This window comes from Fundulus heteroclitus, chromosome 13, assembly GCF_011125445.2.
Source record: "Fundulus heteroclitus isolate FHET01 chromosome 13, MU-UCD_Fhet_4.1, whole genome shotgun sequence".
In the NCBI taxonomy this organism is placed as follows: Eukaryota; Metazoa; Chordata; class Actinopteri; order Cyprinodontiformes; family Fundulidae; genus Fundulus; species Fundulus heteroclitus.
This window is the reverse complement of record NC_046373.1, coordinates 7213812-7236220: the sequence shown is the minus strand read 5'-3', so window position 1 is coordinate 7236220 and position 22409 is coordinate 7213812. Positions and strand designations below refer to the sequence as shown.

Here is a 22409-nt window from a genome sequence, read left to right as displayed (position 1 = left end):
ACACTCAGGTTTTTCTCATCATGTGTCTGTGTTAATGCATCATATCATTGAATTCATAGTAAATATGAGAGACTGGGATGCAAAAATGAGTATGGAAATGTAACTCAAGCATAATTAAATAAATGAATTAAAGTTTATGGATTGTAACTTTTGTGGCACGGGTATCACGTAGAGCTATTTTTGGCCCACTGAACAAAGACATTAAAAGTACATAAGGTGCAAAAATTTAAAAAACTTGATCATGTTTCTGACATCCACTCATCTCTTAAACACAACTGACAGAGAACTTACCTTGTGTGTGAAAGTGGATCAGGTTTTCTGTGATCGAGTATACCAGATCATGTTTTTTCTCACTCTTGCATTTGGTTACATATGAAATGCTAATTGTTACTCTATTTTATTCCACTGAGGAACTTATATATTGACAGAATATTATGGTATCTGAAGTGATAATAACGTTGTTTTTGAGCAGTTCATTGTTTAGGAACAAATTATGGTGTTTGGAAATTTTTGGGTTGACTCGGCCATAGAAATTGTTACAGTGACTGTCACACAAACAAACAAGACATGTAAACACTCAAACATGTAAAACAAAACCACAACAACATAAATATTCATTTTTATCACTGACGGAAATTCTAATGTTGAATCAGATTGCTATGCAGGTTCATCTTTTTTAAGTTATGGCTACATATTATGGAATTATTATAAATTTGAAAACATGAAGCATCAGGGGTTTTGGTAACAAACCACTGAACTGGAACACTACTGCACAACTATGCACACTTAAAATATTACAGCTAATTAAATACAATAACTTCACAATGAGACAACACTGACAGGTAGCGCGGATGAGATGCTAGGTGAAGCAGATTTATAGTCTGCCACTGTTTGCTGTTACACTCAGGAACATTTTATACTGAGTTTTCTCTGGTCTATACATATTTACAAGTAAATAATGTTGAAGCAAATATGCTGTCCTATATAAGTACTATTGCAGAACCTGTCAAGCTTTCAGTTGCACACTCTGATGGTACTGGTTGTTTTAAATGTCCTTTTCAGAGGTGACTGAAGGTTGGAAAGGGCCCTAAGCAGAATCTGATTTGAGGGCCCTCTTCCTGTAATGGACATAACCACCACTATCAGTGTTTCAAGCTGAGCTTAAAATAAATAACTGATACATTTTTTTTATTTGATGAGATGTTTTTGTGGGGAAAAAAACAAGCTCAAACATGACAAAAAGGTTACTGTGTTAATCAATTAAACAATAGATTATCATTATTAGTTTACCACGTGAACCTGCCAATTCCAATGAATCTTGAATTTAAATTTCAAACAATTCAAAAGTCTTATTCAAAATAGTATTCTTTTTTCTAAATAATAAAATATATAAATGTTTAGATCTCTTTTAAAATGCAAGCATTTATGGGAGGTTTCTGGTGATTTGGGGGCCCTTGGTAGCAGATTAGCCCATAACAAGCCCAATATGAATCTCATCAGATTGTATTTCTGTCTCATCTCTTCTTTGGACCTACAATTTTAATAATTGCGGGATTTATTTGCTTTCTCCAGTTGACCAGGACAAGGACAATCTGTTTTCATTGGGACAGGGCTAACATTTTTGACAAAGTATTTAGTTTATATAGTTGCTTACTTTATCCTGAGCTGTTTTCTATAAATATGTTACTATAGAAGTAGGCTACACCCCTAACTCAGCATTTGTGTTGAATGTCATCTCTTTCCTAGATGGTTGATAGTAGCAATTGCAGAGCAATTGCTGCTATCAACCTTGCAGACATTGCTTTTATTCCCCGTTAAGAGTCCCACTGTTGTGTTGCTTATGTTTAGCTGAAACTCCGTCCAGGTCAGGGTCAATAATGGAAATATTGCGACAAATCACTTTTTGTACCTCTTTTCTTTTTCTCCTTCCTTCTCTTTCCTCTCAATCCCCCCAGCCAACGTAGCTGATAAACACGAACACAGAGTTTGGTCCTACTGGATCAACTATGTAATCAACTGAGATTCCTTGGATGCATTTGTAACCTATTGGTTTTAAATGATCCACTGATTTTCACTGTACTGTATTTGGATTAAATTGGACTGTACCTAATTCGATCTGAATGCATATATATATATATATATATATATATATATATATATATATATATATATATATATATATATATATATATATATATATATATATATATAGTTACATTGAACTGAATTATGTGGACTTTAAAGCTGCAGTAACTTTTGTATACATGTATTTCTTACATATTTGTTAAAAGTGGCACTATGTCCTGACTTACAAATGAGACAGAGAATCAGGGAAACAATAAAGCTCCACTGGCTCCTTCCAATGGTCCTACTGTCATTTGTAGAAGCACACCACTCCCCGGTCAGAAACAACCAATCAGAGCCACAAGGAATGTCTAGCTCTGATTGGTTGTTGGCAGTGTCAATCACTCTTTTGTATGTGCCGCTGCAGTTGAGTGATAAATTGGCAGGGAAACAACCTGCTTTACAGGAAAACTGCCAATTTCTGGAGTAGCACCTGCTCAAAAAACAAAGACAGGTAAACATTGGAGCAGCACGGCAGGCTCAACTGTGGGGAAGGAGTTGTGGAGGGAGGCAGTAGCGCCTCCCTTCCCCTGTGCTGTAGAGCAAGGGGGAAGGGCCTGTAAGGTGTGCCTTTTAAAATTTTGAAAAGTCCAGCCCACATTTTTTTCAAAACTCCCTAATGAAGCTTTAATTTTGACCAAATTGTTTTTTGTATACCTGAATGTGAATTGCACTTAGCACTGACGGGAAGGTACCCCTAAACAACATTTGTTTGTTGTTGGTACGATGTAAATACAGTGAATCAAATTCATTTGAAATAGTCTGAACGCTAACAACATAAAACGCAACAGCTGAACAATCAACCTAAAAATGTAATTTGCTCTGCATAGAATAATTCTATTACATGCTGTATTCATCAAATTATTCTAATACTGACATCCTCTTCTTTTACTGCATCAGTTAATTCATAGCTAGTAAACTATTTTAGCCTATGAGCCTTCTATTTTAGTATTTTCTCTTCTTTAAACTTAAAGAAAACATCACTTTAACACAGAGTTTAGCCCACATCAGTCAAATGTCCAGAGTGAAGTAATTCAAAGCTTGACAGGCCCAGTAACAGCTTCTAATGTACAACTAAAAGTAGACATAATGTTAGAGAAAGGTTAAAGAGTTGCTTTCATGTGGAAAAATACTACATACAAACAATGGCAAACTACAAGATGAATACTGCTGCATATAGTACATCAGTTTCATATCTAAGTTTTAGTTGGAGTTAATGGAGCTCTATTTGGTGAAGATTACAATGGTTTTACTTTGCCTTACGTTGACTTTCTTTGTAAACAAGAGATGCTCTGCGTGCTAGCGATGACTCTGTGTTGTGCCTCGGTGGTGGGGAAGGGGGCACCTGTTGAGGTGGTTATAGGGGTTACTGCAGGTTAAATTATTTTGTCACTTTCAGTAACACAGAGAGAAAGAGCGTTACCTGCAAAAGTCAAAAGGGTTAATGTTTTTTAGAGGTATGGTCAAACCTTCAGATGACTCATCAATAAGAAGGTTAAAGTAATCTTTATCTGCCTACCTGAGTAGGCAGATATGCAACAGAGGGTTTTTTTTTTTTCTGTTAGAGAAACAGCTAGTTAGCCTTGAAAGTTAAGAGCAAGTTTTAACCTTGAAATAACTTTGTGTCCATCCGTCCAAGTGAAGATAATGTCAAGAGATGCTGTTATATTTTGCTTTTAAGCTTTTTTCTTTGTATCTGTGAAAATCACAGACAATATAAAAAAACACATTCAAACGGACATGATTTTCTCCTTTCTCATGTTATAATTTACATACAAGGAGAGTTGATGTCCAGACAACGGTTTTAGAACAAACAAAACAAGACAAAAAAAAACACAGGCTAAATGAATACAACTGGATACATATACAATTATGTCCCCAACCACATATAATAACAGTTGGCCACACACACACACAAACACATGCACGCTCTAATAAGTGAGGGTTTCAAAATGCACATACTCACACAGACACACACACGCACCCTCTTATCTTCATAATTACTGTATAGTCAGCATGTCCGTGTTTAGGGGTGACTCTAAAAGTGAGATGTTGACAACACCAGGGCTGAGCTCAAGCTGGGATCTGTCAAAGGCCCAACACTGATAGAATTATCCATGTAATTATTAACACGTAAGTGGACTGCCTACTTATTTTTAACATAATGGGCTTGAAAGCAAAGGCCAGATCCAAGCTGCCGTCTACTTTCACAACTTCAGACCTTCTTGCATTACAAAGCGAAAGAAAATACATTCTCCGGTTTCTCTTAATTGGTTTATATGTGGTAATTTTGCCATTGGACTGTGATTATAAAAACACCGTACCTCACTTTGAGGGGATGTCGGTATGCTGTGAGTAAGGTGTTGAGAAACAATGCCTTTGAATAAAAAGTAACATGAAAAAAAGTAGCGATTCTTTTTTTTTCATGTTTTTGTCAAACGTCATTATAATTTTGAGAGATTCATATAAGAAATTCAAAAGTGCATTTTTCTAAAAGAAGAAATACAATATAACGTTTTCTTCTTTTCTTGTAAAATCTGAACACTGCCTCCAGAAGCCACCTGTTATTTAATCTCAGAATAAATCCAGTTGCTCTGTGAAAGGCTCGTTTTTTTTTATTTATTTTTTATTTTTTTTGTTTGTTTTTTTGTTAGGGTTTTTTTTTTTTGGTGAAAACATTAGTGAACAAACAGCAATATCAAGACCACAGAACAAATCGGATAAGTCAGGGATAAATGTTTGGAGATGATTAAATCAGGGTTAGGTCATAAAATGATATCCCAAGCTTTAAACATCTCACAGAGCACCATTCATCAAACCATCCGAACATGGAAAGTGATAGGAAAAACTGAGAACCTACCAACACATAGCTTCTGTTTTTTTGCTCTTCTTCTATGCAAAAATGTGCTTGGCATGGATCAACCATGAGTCAGACAACTTTTATCAAAATGATGAGTGAAGAAACACACCAGCGCTCAGGGATTGAAAAGGGGAATCATATTTGCATGCAAGTGTGTGTGTGTGTGTGTGTGTGTGTGTGTGTGCGTCTGTTTGTACAGCATGTGTGTCGCGACATAGCAAGGGAAATATGGGAGATGTCAGACCGGCCCCTGCTCCTTTCCTGCTGGTGTAAATTAGATGTGAACCAGCATGCCGCCGATGGCAGGGGGAAGCTACACCCCAGCAGACTCCGCCGTACTCAAGCTCGGCAGATGAGTGGAGTGGGAGCATGTGTTTAAAACTTAATGAAAGTGGCCCTCTGAAGGTCAGTGCGCAGCAAGCAGGGGCTGTCTTGTCTGCTGCTAATGGCGTATTAATGATTCAAAGATGCTTCTGTGTCTCATGTGCATCGGTGAACTTGCACCACCACACCAGCGGAGACTCTTTAAAGGACCGTAAATTAAAGAACAAAGAAAAAGACAAAACACACACACAAAACTTAACATATAAAGTGACAGAGCACTTACTGTGTGCATGCAGACTGAGGTAGTGACGTGGTTTGGTAAGAGTGGCACATTGTTTTGCAGCTTTTGAGTTGCAAAATATGTATATAATCAACCAGCTATGACTGATCATCCCACCAATAATAGCTCCTGTGATCGTCTCTTTTGGTAGGTATTTAAAAAAGGCAAAAAGTGGGAATAAATCGAGTTCAAGCTAATTAATTCAGGTACAAAATTAATGTACAGTATGAAGGATGGACCAGAATGTGCCTCCGAAGAAACATTTATGAGGTGGTTATTGCTCAATTCTTCACGGTTATTAAGAACAAGAGTTAATGACTCAGACCGTTTAAAAAAAAAAAAAAAAAAAAAAAGTAGACACTGTTCGCGCCACTTTGCCTGACTTTTTAACAGATTTTTTTAACCACAAGGGTGAAAACATCAGATTTTACGAGTACCTGATGTTTGTAAGTGACTAAAAGATTAGGTTGGAATATTTATGAATATAATTATCTGAGACCTTCAGTGTAACAATGCAAATATGCAACACAAATTATGCTCATTCATGCATGGAAGTGCATTTTTGGATCATAATTTGCTCCTTACTATTAAGGCTACATGGGATTCAAAGAAGTGAGATTTGTGGGTTTTGATTAGACATGGGTCGGGTTTTAAACGCTTACAGATGTCAGTGGACACTGCTAGTCAGCTGGCTCAAAGAAGACTACTTTTTTTTTTTTTTTGGAATAAAAACCTATTTGGTTGTTTGGAAATGTTTCCGGTGGCATCTGACAGTCATGGTCTGGACACTAAAGGCGTGGAACTTATCCCTCTTACTGAAGCAACATTGTTTTAAAATCACAGCTGATACAAAATGTACATGCTAAAAGCAGCATGTCTTCTATGGACCCAGCTGTTGACTCTCAAGCCAAACAGATACAGTGCTGTGAAAAAGTATTCACTGCATACAGATTTCTGCTGTTTTTGCTTTTCGATCACATTTAAATTTTTCGAATCAAACAAAGTTTTAGTATGAGACAGAGACAAACTAGGACACTAAGAAAACACTGTTTTCAAGTGATTTAATTTATTAAGCTATCCAAACAACCCTAGCCCAATATGAAAAAGTAATTGTCTCCTATTTATAAAAACTAGTTGGACCACCCTGGAAGCGGCAACATCCATCAAATGTTTGCAATAACAAGTAATTAGTCTGTGGAGGAATTTTGGCCCAAACTTCTTTGCAGAAAGGTTTTAAATCAGATAGTGTGAAGGGTACGCATGCATGTTATAGCATTTTAGTTTGATTACAAAGGAATTTTGTACTTGGTCACCCCAAAAGCCTTTTGAGCCTTTGAAAGGTGGGGTTGTGGATATACTGTAGGTAATTTCTTTGCTACATAATCATAGTGCTCTCAAGCTTAAAATGACAGACTAACAGCTGTATTATTCTTCTGTATTTTCTGGTCGTGTCACGTTATCACCACCATATGCAGCACACTGTCCAAAAATGTCCACTTCTGTTTCATTTGCCACTGAACATTTTCCCAAAAATCTATGGCGTCATGGTATTTTTCAGCAAATGTTTGACAGACGTTTGAGCTAGCCTTGGTTTGAAACCTTTTCATGGGTGCCATCTTTGTCCAGACTGACAGATTTCGATACATGAATACTGATCTCAACTGAGGCAAGTGAGTACTGCAGTCCTTTAGAAATTGTTTAAGGTTCTTTTGTGATATCCTAAATTACGTGCCGATGGGCTATTGGAATTTTGGAAGATCAACCACGCCTGCAATACTCCACTCCATAATCCACTCCTTTGTGGATTATGGCTGTCACCACAGTTTTCTGTTGTCCCAAAACCTCGCAGATGGACTTGTAATATTTTCCAGACGATTAGATGTCAACGACTGCTTTTGACTTTCCTTAGTTCGAGGTATGGTATGTTGCTTTATGAGATCTTTTAGCTTACTTCATGTTCTCAGATAGGTTATTAAATAAATCCTTGATTCAACAGGTCTGGTAGAAATAGGACTTTGATGTGGCAAAATCAGTTGAACTATTTTCACAAAAATGTGAATAACTAAAGTTATTAAGTTTTTTATATTACACTACTGTTAGCTTGTGTAGGTTAAAATCATGATATGATTTTTTTCTAATGTTAAAATGCATTTAAATGATCCAAAACATTTTAGGAGGATAAAAAATACAGCCTAATAACCCTACCAATACTAGCATTTTAATAGATTTGAATCTGTGGTATTTGTACATATGGGGATCACAGCGGGATAATCTAATACCGACCCATGCCTGGTTGTGATGACATGTGACTGGCAGTGAGGGTGCATTTAGGATTCCATCTGGCTTCTGGACAATGGTCTTACCTTGAATGTGGACATGGCTGGGTCCCTGTTATACCTGTCTATGGTGTGGAACTTGGACGAGTGGTTGAGCTCATGGTACAGCTCAGAATGTCTTTTGCGAGTGTGCATCACTTTCTGGAAAGGGAAAAAAGGAAGGGACAGCAAAAATGAAGCAAATAGGAACAAAATAAAGAGAAGATGAAAAAGTAAAAGAATGGAGGTTGCATGACAGGGAATAATGTAGGAACAGCCAGGTGAATGTGTAAAAATAAGGCAGTGGGACTGCAGCCTTCCAGCCATGAAGGGGGGGAGGGAGAGGGGTTAGAAAAGGACACGTACAAATCGATCGATTGCCGACTCATGCTCATCCGTCATTCACTTAAAAGATCTTTTAGAACTTGGGATTGTAGATGAGTCCTTTGAGTCGAAAATTAGGTTACAATGACTGACAAAAAATGCCATTAATACAGATTGGTGCCAGCTAAAAGGGGGAACTGTAATACCAGATGATGTCGGTGTCGCTAAAGGTCTATCAGAAAGAAAGGAAATTATTCCAGTGCTATGCAACCTGCTAAAAATATCCAGTTTGATCCTTTTCAGAAACACTTAAAGTCACGACTGTGATAAAATAAATTATCTTCTGAATGTCTGTGTCAAAGGCAGCTAAACTCAGGTCTCCAATTTCATGATAGTACATGTATCAGAGTGAGTTAAGAAGCAGTCCTACACTGGCTAGGTAGTAGCTAATGATTAAAGCACTTTTATGAGTTTGAAACTGACACAGGGGCAACATGCTAGCCCAACCCATCCAACCAACCAATTATGCACCAGACCAGTATGCAGAACCTGCTCCATTTACTTCAAAAAGTCACCCTTATGTCTGCTTCTTTAGGAAATTGCCACTACCTCCTTGCAATGTCCTTTTTGGTTGCATTTGATGTTACAATTTATGACCCTTACTCAAGCCACTAAGATTGGCAAAATGTAAGATGTTTGATCTATAGGTCAAGACGGTTGTGCTGCTGTTCTTAAAGGACATAAGATGCCCATCCTTCTGGGCACATTCTAAGTCAGATGCAAATCAATGACCAACCCGCTGTCCTGGGTTGTTAGAAGCTATTGCTTGGTATGAGTGGAGTACTTGGTCACCTGGTAGTGAATAGACTGCTGATGTAATCTCTTTGGAATGAGATGGATGACCGGGCTATACACACTGGGGACACTGCTGCTGTATAGGTCAAGACAGTGTATTTCAACTTGCATAATAATATAGTTTTAATTGTATTTCTTTAAAGCAGCCTAACTACTTCAAACTACTAGAGCAGAAATGCATCCAAAGAATGTTACTACTAAGTTACTACAACCCTAAAATGTGATTTCTTCATTGAGGGCCGTTTAAAAAGTTTACTGTATGGAATGAAAAAAAAAAAAAAAAAAAAAACATGAAGGTCAGTGAAATCAGATAATCTTATCATTATCGGTTCCTTTAAACCAGTTACATTCACAAAAGCTGAAAAGCAAATAAGAAAATAAATGATTTTCAAGTTAGATATTTTGACTCCCTAGATTTTGCCAGTTGATTCAAGTGAAAAGTTAACATCTTGTCATCACATATATCCATTATAGAAAGGATATAGTGCTCTTCACTTTCACTGGCACCCTAAAGAAGTGTTAATTAATTGCTGATATGTGTGAACTATTCTAATTATGAAACATTTGAGAAATTAAATTTGATTTGAGTAGTTTGATTAGGGCTTGATAGGTCCTACAGTAACTAATATTCTTTTTTAACAATATGACTTGCACCTAATTTATTGGCAGCCCTAACAATTCTGATAAAAACATTAATCCGAGTATATTTGTTAATCAAAAAATATGATTTTAATCCTTTTTCACTTTTTTTTACATTTCTTAAAATGAACCTACTAAGTTGCACACATTTTTAATTTTTTGAGTATGTTAATTTTAATACCTGTAATGTGTTTTCTCTTTGTTGTAAATTAGTTATTTCCTGCTGGTATAGAATCCCCCCACTGTTGCACAATAATAGCTTGTATTATTATTTTTATTTTTTTGTATTATATTTCTATCTCAGCTGATTAGAAGCTAAAATTGCAATTAATACCCCAAGACTTCCTTTTTGTCTATCCCTCTGTATAACAATAATGTCTTACTGAGACCCGTGATCTGTGCCACTGTTCAAAATGGGAAAGACAAGACAACGTGCCATTCAAGTAAGGCAGATGTGTTGATTTCCAAAGGCTAGGATATGGTAACAAAAACATACTGCTTTTCTAAAAGCAGAAGCTTTAAATTAGTATTTCATGACTGTCTGTTTCCATGAGGAATAAATCTGACCTGAAAAAGTGAGGAGGATAATAAGGGAGGTAAAATAATCTCTCAAACTCATTGTTAGAGCACGGCTGCAAAGAGTGGCATCTTGAAGTCATTTAGTCTCCATAACAACCCTTGTGCTTTACATGCTAAACTGCTTTTAGGAGACGTGTCAGGAATTAGCCTTCTGTGTCCCACTGTTACAAATATAAACACGTTGAGCTTGGGAAACTCTACTGGGGCGTTTGCAGGAGCACAGTAATTTGATGACATGAGACTAAGATTGACCTTTTCAGCAGCTAACAGTTTCGGTGGGTTTGGTCTGAAACAAGGGATGTATATGTGGAGAAACCCTTCATGCCAAATATTAAGTATGGCAGAGGATATATGATGCTGTGGGCCTGTTTCTCTTCCAAAGGATGAAGGAACCTTGTCAGAGTGCATCAATAACACCTTCAAACAAATATATAAATCAATTTAAATAAAAGTAATAACTCAAACACATAATGCATTTCCAGCAAACTCTTTCAACAAGAGTTCACAAGAACAAAATCTCTATCATTCATAGCCATAAAATACAAGGACCAGGGGCGGTTCTAGGCAGGGGCCAACAGGGGCCCATGCCCCTGTAAAAATGGTACTGGCCCCTGTTATGGCCCCTGTACTAAAGACATAACATTAAATAAACTTCTCATAATTATTTGGAATGGCAAAGAAACCATAACTGATTGGTCACTTTGACCAATTTTATTTTTTACCTATGGAGTTCTACTCTAAGAAGGATTTAGAAATTAAGATGTTTCACGTTTAGCTTTAGCCGTATTGAGCTGGGGGGCAAAGTTTTCAACTGCTAGATCAGGTGTCTGAAACCTGCACTTCCAAAACCACAAGTGGCTCACTTAATATTATTACACAGTTAAAGGCATACTATGCAACATTTTTTCATTTAATTAATGTGTTCCATACCGTTTTGGATGATTAAATGAGTCATTTCAGGTTGAACAAAGGTTTTCTCGGCCGCCCTGGGGGTCTGTGGGGGAAATACCGCACTTGCAATTGCAGGAGCCCTCGGCCCGCATCCACAGGCTCAGAAGTCTCGTGCAAGACCGCGAGAGTCGGTCTTGCTATACGGCGAGAACTCCATGTGTTTTTGCCCTGCCATTCACTATATGCACGCGCGAAAGCAACAAAGAACCGCGTGTTAACCTCAAATAAACATGCAAGCATATCGAGTTTTATTATTATTGTTTATTTTATTTTATTTTATTTTTTTTTTTATGTTGCGAGACGCTACGGCGGCTGCCGCAGCGAGGCGGTAGCGTCTCGCCAAGATAGTGTTGCGGGAAGCCTGATGTTCATACTTTCACTGTGTTAGTCATTGTTTGTACTGCCGTTTTTTCCACTTTTCGTTGCGTTCGCCTGTCTGCTAAGCTCAAAACAACCGCGCCTGGCTTGACGGAGAAACCAGAACAGCTGAGCATCTTTATGACAGTGCACTTTTACTTTCGCCCTCTGGGGGGAGCCTCGCTGGAAAATCAACCCCGGTTGCATAGTAAACCTTTAAATATTGCCATTTTATTGTTTCACTTTTTTGTTCTGTGCCCCTGTGAAAAAACACTGGCCCCACCTTGGCCCCCCTCGTAAACTTGGTCTAGAACCGCCACTGACAAGGACCATTTTTTTCCCAGTGAATGCACAAAAAACATTGTCTCTATTCTAAGCAAAATACACTACTAAAATAAAAATTAAGTTAACTTAAGGATTTTGATGGTCTCCATCCCTTTTTTTAAGCATAAGTGGCAATAAGTACTGAAGGAGTTGCATATCACTCAATTTGTAGCTTCTTATCCAGCTCTTACAACTGCAATAGCATGATGCAGAATTTACAAGGAGGAATAAGAGTTCCGTGTATAAGGAGAGCTTTTAAGAGAGTCAAAGTTCCCAGACCAGTGGGGTTATTCTGACAAAACCATTCAAGCACAATCGGCAAAACCATTATGTACCCACACATATATAATAACCAAATCAACAAAGTCAAACACTGTAACTCTGATCCAACAGTCCTTAGAGGTAGTCCAGACAAATGAAGCAGTCTAATCAGCTGTTTCTTCAACCAGGACCCAACGAAGGCATGCAGGTTTTCTCTCAATGGACTGTAAAGCTCAGTGATTAGTTGCTTTTTTTTTCTTGCATAAAATTTCATTCAACATGACATACAGTTTGGGGGGTATTGTTGTAGAAACAGCATCCTGGGTGTGGTAGCTCTAAAAAAAACAGACTTCTCCAAGTGCACGGGAGACAAGGGTGGGAAGGTAGGGGGTTAAGCAATGCTTTTTGCACCTCTTTGTGTTATTTAGGTCCTGGCAGAAGCACAAGAAAGCAGAGACAGGCATATGATAGTGGATGAGGTTGGAGATCTTACCTCAAAGTCCAGCTCAGAATACCGTACTCTTTTCCTCTGGAAGAGGAGGGGGCAGGGGAGAGAAGACAGCATCAATGACTACCCTAGACTGAACTGAACTTTTGCGATCTCTATCTCTTTGTGGACCCTTCAGTGCAACGGCTCAGTTAAGAAAGAGCAAGCCCGACATGTACCGGCTGCCCAATTCATTACAGATATTACAAATGTCGAGCAAGGAACAAATTATTTCAGTGGAATGAGATTAGCAAGGTGGAATAATGTAGAATTACAATAAAATTGTGATTTCTTTGCTCACATACTCCTAGAAAGTTATTAAAACTGTGGCAAAAATGTTTCTAGTTGCCTCTTTCTTATGAATTTCTTACGAGGCATTCTTAAAACCCCTACAAAAAAACATATGGGAAATGTTCTATCTCTTCATCTTCTTTAGACCCTCGTAGTCCATTCTAAGTACCTTCAAAGCTTTCGCAAGTGGTGGACAAGCCACCAATTTAACAGCTGCAGACATTTCCAGCTCATCTGGCCCCCACATTACATCAAATTGCATTCCATCTCTTACTTCCTATCTGGCTCCCACTGTCTGCCAGATTTGCATTTTGGCAAAGAGAGGGACAGCTCTCCACAGTTAGTTAAAAGCTGTGCTCATATCTCGAAAAGGCCAGAGTTGCTGAACCAATGCCATGGCAGCCATGGATTTAGAACAGGGGTGGGCATTTCCAGTCTTCAAGTATGTCCTGCATGTCTCAGATTTTTTTTTTCTTCTTCTTCTGAATGAACACCACTGATTTCAAATACTGGCTCATTAGGGGGTTCATGCAGTTAGAAGTTACTGACAGGCTGAGGTGATAATTCATCAATTGCATCCAGGTCTGTTGGAGCAGCAACACGTCCAAAATGTGTAGAATACCATTGAGGACCAGAATTATCCACCTTTGATATATAACATAAACAAATTCAGACTTAAAGGTAGAGCCAGTTCAATTTTAGGTTTACCTTTAAATGGTCACAATGCAAGTGCAGCCCCTTAGTCCTTACCCTTAAAGCTATAGTTGGTAATCCTGTTCAGAATCACTTGTTGCTATATTGGGTGACATGGTCCTTCAATCTTGACAGTAGTCAACACAGAACGTATTCAGAAAAAGGAGGTTCAGAAATTAGATCTCTGTGGGAGCTGCAGGCTTGTAAAAACTCTGACCAACCAATGCCCTTCGCACCAAAGTACAGGGATAGGTCAGAAGATTGGTCCTGCCCTCACCCCCACTCTGTTCCTCAAGTTCTGGAGGTATTGCCTTATCTGTTGGCTGTCCCACATGCCAGTCATTCTGAGGTACTCACTTAACGCCAGTGTGTGTGCAGGTTCCTTGTAAGAATTAACTTACTGGCTGCACATGCGCACTTCTAGTGCTTATCTATCCGGTTAGCTAAGCGGTTATCTGTTGATTTTAGCTCCGCTGCTCTCACCGTATACATTGAATATGCCTGAGCGTCACAAGAAGCAAACCGCATACACGTTTATGAGAAGCAGCAGTAGGCCTCAGTAGAAAGAAAAAGGACCAGAGTGCATTTGGGGGATTTTTTTTCACACGATCCCCCTGAGGAGCGGAAGAGCAAGTAAGATGGTCTTGGGGATGCGCAATTATTCAATCTTGGGGAAACTTCCAGAAAAATCGCCGACTCTACCTTCAAATGAGCAATTTGTTGACTTAGCTAGTTTTCCGATGCCATTGCACTCATTGATGTACACCAGGTGTGGGAAATCCTAGTCACCTGCTACTGGTGTCCTGCAAGTTTTAGATGTTTTTTTCTGCTTAAAAGCACCTGATTCTAATGGATGAGTATTTAACAAATTCATGCAGAGCTTGAGCACCAGCCGGGAAGATAATTCCACCTTTGAAAATGGGTGTGTTGGCACGAGAATGCAACCAAAACATGCAGAACATTGGCTCCTGAAGACCAGAATTGCCTACTTCTGGATTACAAAGTGAAATGATTCCACCTGAAAGGTCAAATTCAGTTTTCTTGAATCACCTTTCAGCATTTAAAATGCAAATACTAGCCCCCGATCCTTACCTTGAACAGAGCAATTCCATGACAGAGTTAGCGTTGTAATATGACTTGCATGCAACATGCATACCTGAGCTCTACATAGCATGTTTGGATGAGGACACAGCTGAAGCAGCTATAAACTCACTCGCCCAAATAAAAATTTCTGACGTGTTTCTACACGTGAACTGTTTCTTAAACATGCATTGTATGATTGCACGCTCTTTAAACTTTACTCATTAGTGTGTTTGGTTAAAAAAGCAAAATGAAAGCCAAAAGTAGATTTCTGTAATTTCTTCATCTGCATTTTGCGATGTTAAAGCTGTGGAGCAAAACATGAGTATGTTTTAATCTTGAGAGGCACACTCTTTTATCCATTTCAAAATCAAGCATAATCAGGGTAAAATTATAGCAGCAATTTAGATTAAGTGGGTTTTTCAGCAAATTCCTTGTTCTTCTATTTTTTTTTTCCTGTTTTTGGGGGGTTTTCATGAAGGCATTCACAGTTCTTCTGAGAGGCTCATCTTTTTTGAATTTTTTATGTACCAGTTCCAAATGAGGCATCTTCACTTTTTCAGCAACCAAGATAATTAACCCATGTCTTTAATCAAATCTGTAAGTTATTGCAATACCATTTAAACCTTTATGCGTTTATTGGTTCGTATTAGTGTGTGCTTTGCCTTTTGTTGTATGCACGTATGACCATGGTTGTGTAGTTGTGTGCAAGTTTACGGTAGGCTGAAGACATTCGTCAGGGGGGTATTTCCTCTGATCTTGCCCATCTCAGTCCATCTGCTGTGCCACCTCGTGCGATCAGGAGGGGGTGTTGCACACAAACAGTACCGCATTCACATGGAGATGGTAAACTAATAAGAAGCCTTCTGTTGACATGGGAATGACTGATTTTGCTGTCTCAGTTGGCAGCAATAAATACCACTCAGCTGAAAATAATAGCAGGTGTTATAGCAGACTTGTTCTGAGGCACACTAAAGTGCTATTGTGACAATATGTATTAAGTGTATTGTCCCTTGATAGGTGTTTCAGAAACAGCCTTATCTGAAATTTCGATGGACTTGCTTGAAGACAACACTCTTGAATTTGCAATGTAAACAATATTATCTAATTTGCAATGTAAACAATATTATCTATTATCTATTTCCTCTTTCAGAGTAGAGGGAACAACTGTTTTTCCTACATAGGAATAAATGCTTAATAAAGTTTTGAATTTCAGGATTCAAATCAACATGCTCTCCTCAACCAAGGAAAATGTACAGTAAATTATGTAATTTGCACTTTTTTTGCACTGTTTGAAACAACTGTAGACTGAATACAACATACTTGGACTTTTTTGCAGAGTGTTTCCACCCATTCCAATCCATGACTGTGCCATCACTTAGGTTGGCACTTCACCACATCTATACTGATCAAACATTGGCTCAGCCGAAAGCTTTGAACAATCAAGCCACCGCTGGGAACCATTCCTATCCTTTTTCCACAGCACTTCACTCACCTCCAAGGACCCCGCTGAGAGGCTGGTGTTGGCATTGGTGCTTCCCAGGTTGCGTGGAAGGGTGCGGGTTCTCTCCACCGTAGTTCCCCCCGTCAGAATCTGTCTGACTGATGGCCTCTGGCCTGGCTTTAGGTGGAGTGAATGCGCGTGGGAGTGCATGTGTCCTCCGTGGGAGTGCACATGCCCACTCTGACCCATCAAGTGACCATGCCCATGGGGCACGGTTTTGATAGTCCCGTAGGAGCGGTTTAGGTTCATGGTGATATTCATGTCACCGACGCTGGACGGTACAAAATCCGCTGGATAGGCCTCACTCTCGGCCGGATGGAGAGTAAGCGGAGAGGGGGGAGGGGGAAAAGGAGGGTCCTCCACTGCAATGTTGAGGGGTTTCTCCTCGCCGCCAAGTCCCAGACCTCCTCCTTGCGAAGACGGTGCCGGAGGTTTGAGACTAACTGTCCTACGAGGTAAGACCATGTAGTCTCCTTCCCCTCCTCCACCACTGCCTCCTCCTCCACTCCCACCACTTCCTGCGCTTCCATCCTGCGAATTATTGGAGGACGCGGGGGGCCGAGCCCACCCCAGGCCGCTCTCGGTACACAAGTAGATTGGAGCGGTGCTACGTGGCTGGCCCTGCTGTCTCTGCTGGTCCACGTTTACCTCCTTCTTTAGGGACGTCTCGCTCAGCTCATTAAGTCCCCCTAAAGTTGGAACCTTGTGGGATAAAAATGGTCTGTTTAAAATGTGTAACTATTTCCTGGAAGTAAAATCAATATTTACAAAAAAAATTAACAAACTCTATGACGTAGATTTTAGGGATGTACCTTAAGTATAATATAGAACACATGTTAATATTCTCCCTCCTATGAGCTAAACACCAAAAAAAGTATATATTTCAAACCAGTACCTGTACAATAAGGTTTGGAGGTGGGATGTTTCCAGGAAGGGAGCTGAAATTGACTCCCACGCTCCCCTCCTGATGTGCTGCAAGCTTTGGGTCATCCTCATCATCCAAGGAAATTCGTGACAGCGTTCCGGTGATGGTGGCTGGGTTACAGGTGTTGACCTCTTTGAAAATGACTGAAGGAAGAGAAAGGAGACAGAGGAAGTCGGGAAGAGAGCAAGACAGTTAGAGAATGGCAAGAAAGGGCAATAGATTGTTTTTTAAAAGGGCAAAAGCATGGTTGAGGAATTCATAAGTAAGGGGTTAAATTTGGTAAACAGAAAGTAATTAATTAGAAAAGTGAATCAATATTGAATAAAATGTAATGTATATATCTTATCTAACAGAACAGTTGGCAAGAGAGGTAGTTTTAATATCTAGAAATGACACAAATTAGTAAAATTGCATCTGTGAAGGAATATTTCACTTCACTTTTCACATTTTAGCTTTAACAGTTTTGGCTAGTGTGCATGTGTGCTATGTGCTAAGAGCTTTAGATGTGCTTCACATAAAAGTTGATGTATATTACAATGGCCAATCAGCAGAAGTGTTAGTGTTTGTGTCCCATTTACACATCTCTTTATTGTTTATGAACATGTAAAAAAAAGGAAAAGAAAAGAAAATCAATTCTAGAATATTTGTTAAGGGGTTAAAAATAACACATCTTGAAGCATTTTTGGTTACTTAGGCATAATATTAATAAAACAAATCTACGGTGGCTTAACATTTGTAGAAAATGCTTTAGATTAAAGAGAGCCATTTTCCCACAGCATGAACAGGGTGCAGAAATTGGGGGCCCTTTAACTGGCCCTTCCACTGGGACTGGAAGACATAATGAATTTACAAGGTCATATAAGTATTTCAAATATCACTTTAGTATCTCCTGTGGTTTCAGGTTTAAGTGTGTGAAAACCCTTTAAGCCTGAAATGTGACTGAAGATGTGGGCGACCAACACTTGCTAGAAGGAAAAAATCCATTCTTAAACCTGCCTACTTGCTCCCGCTGTGGAAAATGGTGCCATGCCATGCTTTCTAGAAACATTATTTTCACAACTTGCATCGGTCCGGCAGCAATTGCAAACAGGAATTGGGGAAATTCATGCTGGAAACCATGCTCACCTTTATCGCACACAGACATTTATTAGCCATATAGCATATAAATTACTTGGTGACCCAAAGAGGACAAAAATCATTTCTGCCTTTGCTGTATTAATTTATTCAAATGTCAGACTCAAAGACTGAAGTTCTAATTTAATGTGAGTGAGCATAAAAACATGCACACTGGCTGAGGATAGAACCTGAGATTTATAGAAATATTATTGGCAAGAACCAATAAGACAGAGCTGAGAAGGTTTGGGGAAATCATATCTTTCTTATATCTATGCCAAACAAAGAAAATCCAGGAATGGAACTATAAAAGAATCTGGCAACCTTTTATGTCCCCTGTTGTAAAGTACTATCATAATTGCGAAAACATAGCATAAAAAGTTAAAAGGATTCAACCTAAAAACTAATTTAAAATCAACCACAGAATAACCTTTCAGGAAAATGTGGTTTAAGATAGCTTGAGGCCCGTGAACAACTTCTTAGCTTCTCTCATCAAAGTGAAATATGTCTCATCAAGCACTTCGGTCAATGTCAGCCTGTAGCTTCAGCTGCTAAAGTATGGGGAAGCAACTATTGTGCCCTCCACCCGACATGAATGTGAATGCTTAATGCCAGACAAGCTGTTGTATCTAAGATTGAGGCTTCTTGGCTTCTTTATTTAGTAAAAACAAAACAACCTTGACTGATAAACATGTCTCCTCAGGTGAACCAACATTACTCAATAACTATTCACCACATATAATTGTTTGCTTGATACCATATTGGGTAGAAAAAAAATAAGCAACTGACAGTGTGACAGACAGAATGCTAAATGTTTGTGAGCAATCTGACAATGCAGCAAAAAGCTGCTAACAACACTAAAGTTGGCATCTGTTTACAGCTGCCTATTTGCGCTGGAGTCTGGACCGATAGCTTATTTGATTAACACGTGTTTAACATCTAAAATACTTAAGACTGATGAAACCTGAACAGCATAATTTCACATTTCAAATATAAAAAAAATTAAATTAGGCCAATCTAAGCTCTGCTGAAACGTTGACTGGTAAAATCTACATCAGTGGGACATAAAATATATTATAATATATATATCCACTGCCTTTTTTTTTTTTACAGGTTTTCAACATGTTTGTCACAATGTTGACTGCAGATTCAGATTTCTGTTTGAGAGCTATAGTACAGTATTATAATTGAATTAAACCGATTGTCTAGGCTTTGTTCTTTGACTGGTAACATTAATTGTTTCATTTAAGAGCAGTGGGGACATCACACCACACATGGGAGAGGAGGCCCTGTAAAACAGAGCTTTATGGTTTCAAAACAGAATAACTTGTGTTGACAATTTAAACTTAGTGTTTCAAAAACAGCAATCTGGATAAGAACAGAGATTTCCAAAAGCCTGCCAACATTTTCAAAGTTAAAACTGAAAAGGATAAAGTAGAACAACCTATGCTGTATTGCAAGCAGCCTTCCTGCTATCTCTATTTACTATCGCAGTAAATCTCGACAAGCTGTAGAAATCAAAGTTTCTGTTCAATTAGCTTCTTACCTCTTTGTGCTTCCTCTGATTTAACTTTATCACTCTGCATGTATAAAATAATGCTAATGTATTTCCTTCATTCAGTGAAAAAAACATCTAAATCCAACAGTTATGTAGTCAGCAGGACCTGTCAGAGCTTAGCACGTTGTGTTCCCTGATCAGAACATGACTTCTCAAAGTACTACATAGAATAACATCACTTTACCATCTGCTAGAATCACTGGCCAAAACTAATGAAGACGATTAGACTTCTTAGCTTGCCTGTGCAGTCATCTGGTGTTGGAAACTCCGAACAGGCTTAAATCAGTCACAACATGTGTTTACTAAAGTGTCAACTACAGGTTGCTCATGTGCGAGCCACCAGAGGTGACAAAACCCCTTTGGATAGGTGTTGAAGCATTTTCAGAAAAAGAAAACTGAGCGAAAGTCCGGTTGCCTCCGATTTAAGCCTGTTTGTGACTTCATAGCTTCTTGCACGGCAGTGTCACTATGCCAAGCGTCACTAGAACCAAAATCCCGAACGCTTTGAACGTTAAAGAGTCAGCTAACAGAGGACATGCTGAGATTAAGTTGTCTTGTCTATTACCGATGAAAATTAAACACTTTAATGCAACTTACAATGCAAGACAGCGTACTTACTTACAGCATACACTTAATAAAAATAAAGAATAAAAGGGTGCAACCTGGAGTCTTCTATGGGAATGATTGAAGTTTAGAATGGATCAGGCAGTGTTAAACGCGTTGGGTGCGAAACTTACATGGGTGTCCTCTCTCTGCAAGGGTAGAGGGGGGGAGGAAAGTGGCTGTGTTAATACATCAAAGCACAACACACACTAGACCGTGGTACATCTGTAACACATCCAAACGCCCCACACAAGACCATTGTCAGCTAACGAGTGAAACAGGTCTGAGCACGCTGACGAGTGTTATTATCATGCACAATTAAACACAGTCTCATCCAAACATATGCTTGCCGCACACTTATTGGGCAGAATCTGTGTGATTGATAAGGCATAGTAATTTGAACACAACCATGTGGGGACGTAGCGCATAAACTCCTGCCGTTTCATCAGCAAGCCTAGGATGCAACAGCCTGCAATGCTAAACGGGACTCAGGTAGAAGGAGATAAAAGAGCGGCTGAAGGAGCAGATGGAGGGGAGGACTCACCTGTTTGACAAGCCAAGTCCACGTCCTTCTCAAAATCCGTCTAGAAAGAAGGGAAAGGAATGAGAGAGGAAATGCATGAGTGAGTGAAACATTAGCATAAGAGTAATTGGATCTCAGTGCTTTAAAGCTAGGATATGATCTGTTGCCATGGAGAGGCTTTACGACTCAGTAGATTAGTATCAAATACAAAAAAAGCATTGCCTTAGGTCATTCATCAAATTTTCAGAACTAATTTTCTTCATAATAGGTTTGCTCACAGCCTTTTTCGAACAACGACGACAACAAAAAGAAAAAAAAATAGATTTGAATAACATAAAATCTGCTTGCTGCACGCGATGCTGCAGCGCTGCTATGGTCCAAAATTGTGCCACAGCAGTGGATCCGGCAACAGACAGCTGAGGGGGAAAACCAGAGGAGCTTCTGGAAGGTATGTATCGCTACTGTAGCACACATTCATCGAATGGAAACAGAAATTGACACAGAAGCAAACCTATTATCTGCTGTGCCCGCGGAGGCAAAACGTTGTCTCACAGCTTGACAGAAAGAAATGATTGGAAAAATCCAAAATGCAGTTTGCCTTTTTTTAGATGCTGCCAACCAAAGAACAAATAAAAATAAATCAACTCAAACTTAATATTTTGAGTGTATGTAGATATGGTGCTGTGGAAACAGAGATGAATGACATTCCTTTTAAGGCAAAGTTTAGGAAGAACAATTCAAAGATTGCATTGTTCTTTAGGATAATGAAGCCTAATGAAAAAAACAGTTGTTTCCAAAACAACCACCTTTCACTTTTTTTGGCAAACTTTAGAGAAAGTGGAGCTCATTGCAATTCTGTTGTAGTGATCCCCTCTCTCAGCACAGGCAAACCTCCTATATTCTGTGGGATTCACTTACAAAAGCCTTTATTTAAATAGCAGGCTACAGGTTTTAGACAGTTTGGGCGTGTAACCGAGGTAGAGAGAATGCAAAAAGGTGGAGATGAAAAACCGAGAGGGAGAAGGAGTGACTGTGTTCCATCTCACCCGAGCAGCAGAAAAAGCTCTTAGTCTGCAAACAACTCACAGCTCCATTCAGAAATAACTGAATAGGAGAAGGCAGAAATGAAAACCAGTTTTCATTCCCTCAAATGAAGAAAAAAAACCCAAAACAACAACATTTATTTTAACATTGAGTCTTGAACGCTAGCTCAGGCTAATGAACATACCGTGAGGCCCTGGACTGTAGCTGTAGTTTAACTATCATATAGTGCAATATACTTGGTTCAGATAACCAAGAGTATTGGTTTGTACTATTAGCTAAGCCCTACATCAAAACACACACACACACACACCCCTACATCACAACTATTCCTACTCACATGTAAAAGGTGCAATATGTAATAATTGTAAAATAGAGTAAAGCTGATGAAACTACAG

The 22409-nt window shown here is 38.9% G+C and overlaps 1 protein-coding gene across 14 annotated transcripts in view; it reads right to left on the bottom strand.

Annotated features, from left to right (window-relative positions):
• Positions 1–2353: 2353 nt before the first annotated feature.
• The window catches only part of adgrb2 (adhesion G protein-coupled receptor B2), a 351672-nt gene continuing 331616 nt past the window's right edge, over positions 2354–22409 (bottom strand). For 4 of the 14 annotated variants that reach the window (XM_036144969.1, XM_036144966.1, XM_036144973.1 and 1 more), the window contains 7 exons: positions 20992–21031; positions 20582–20596; positions 17144–17316; positions 16240–16950; positions 12687–12722; positions 7952–8065; positions 2356–3469 (listed from right to left, as the gene is read on the bottom strand). In XM_036144969.1, coding sequence (XP_036000862.1) covers positions 3374–3469; positions 7952–8065; positions 12687–12722; positions 16240–16950; positions 17144–17316; positions 20582–20596; positions 20992–21031 — 1185 coding nt within the window. In that variant the 3' untranslated portion in view covers positions 2356–3373. Of the gene's footprint in view, positions 3470–7951; positions 8066–12604; positions 12625–12686; positions 12723–16239; positions 16951–17143; positions 17317–20581; positions 20597–20991; positions 21032–22409 lie in introns of those variants that run through there. The other 10 variants (XM_036144961.1, XM_036144959.1, XM_036144963.1 and 7 more) reach the window with 6 other exon arrangements.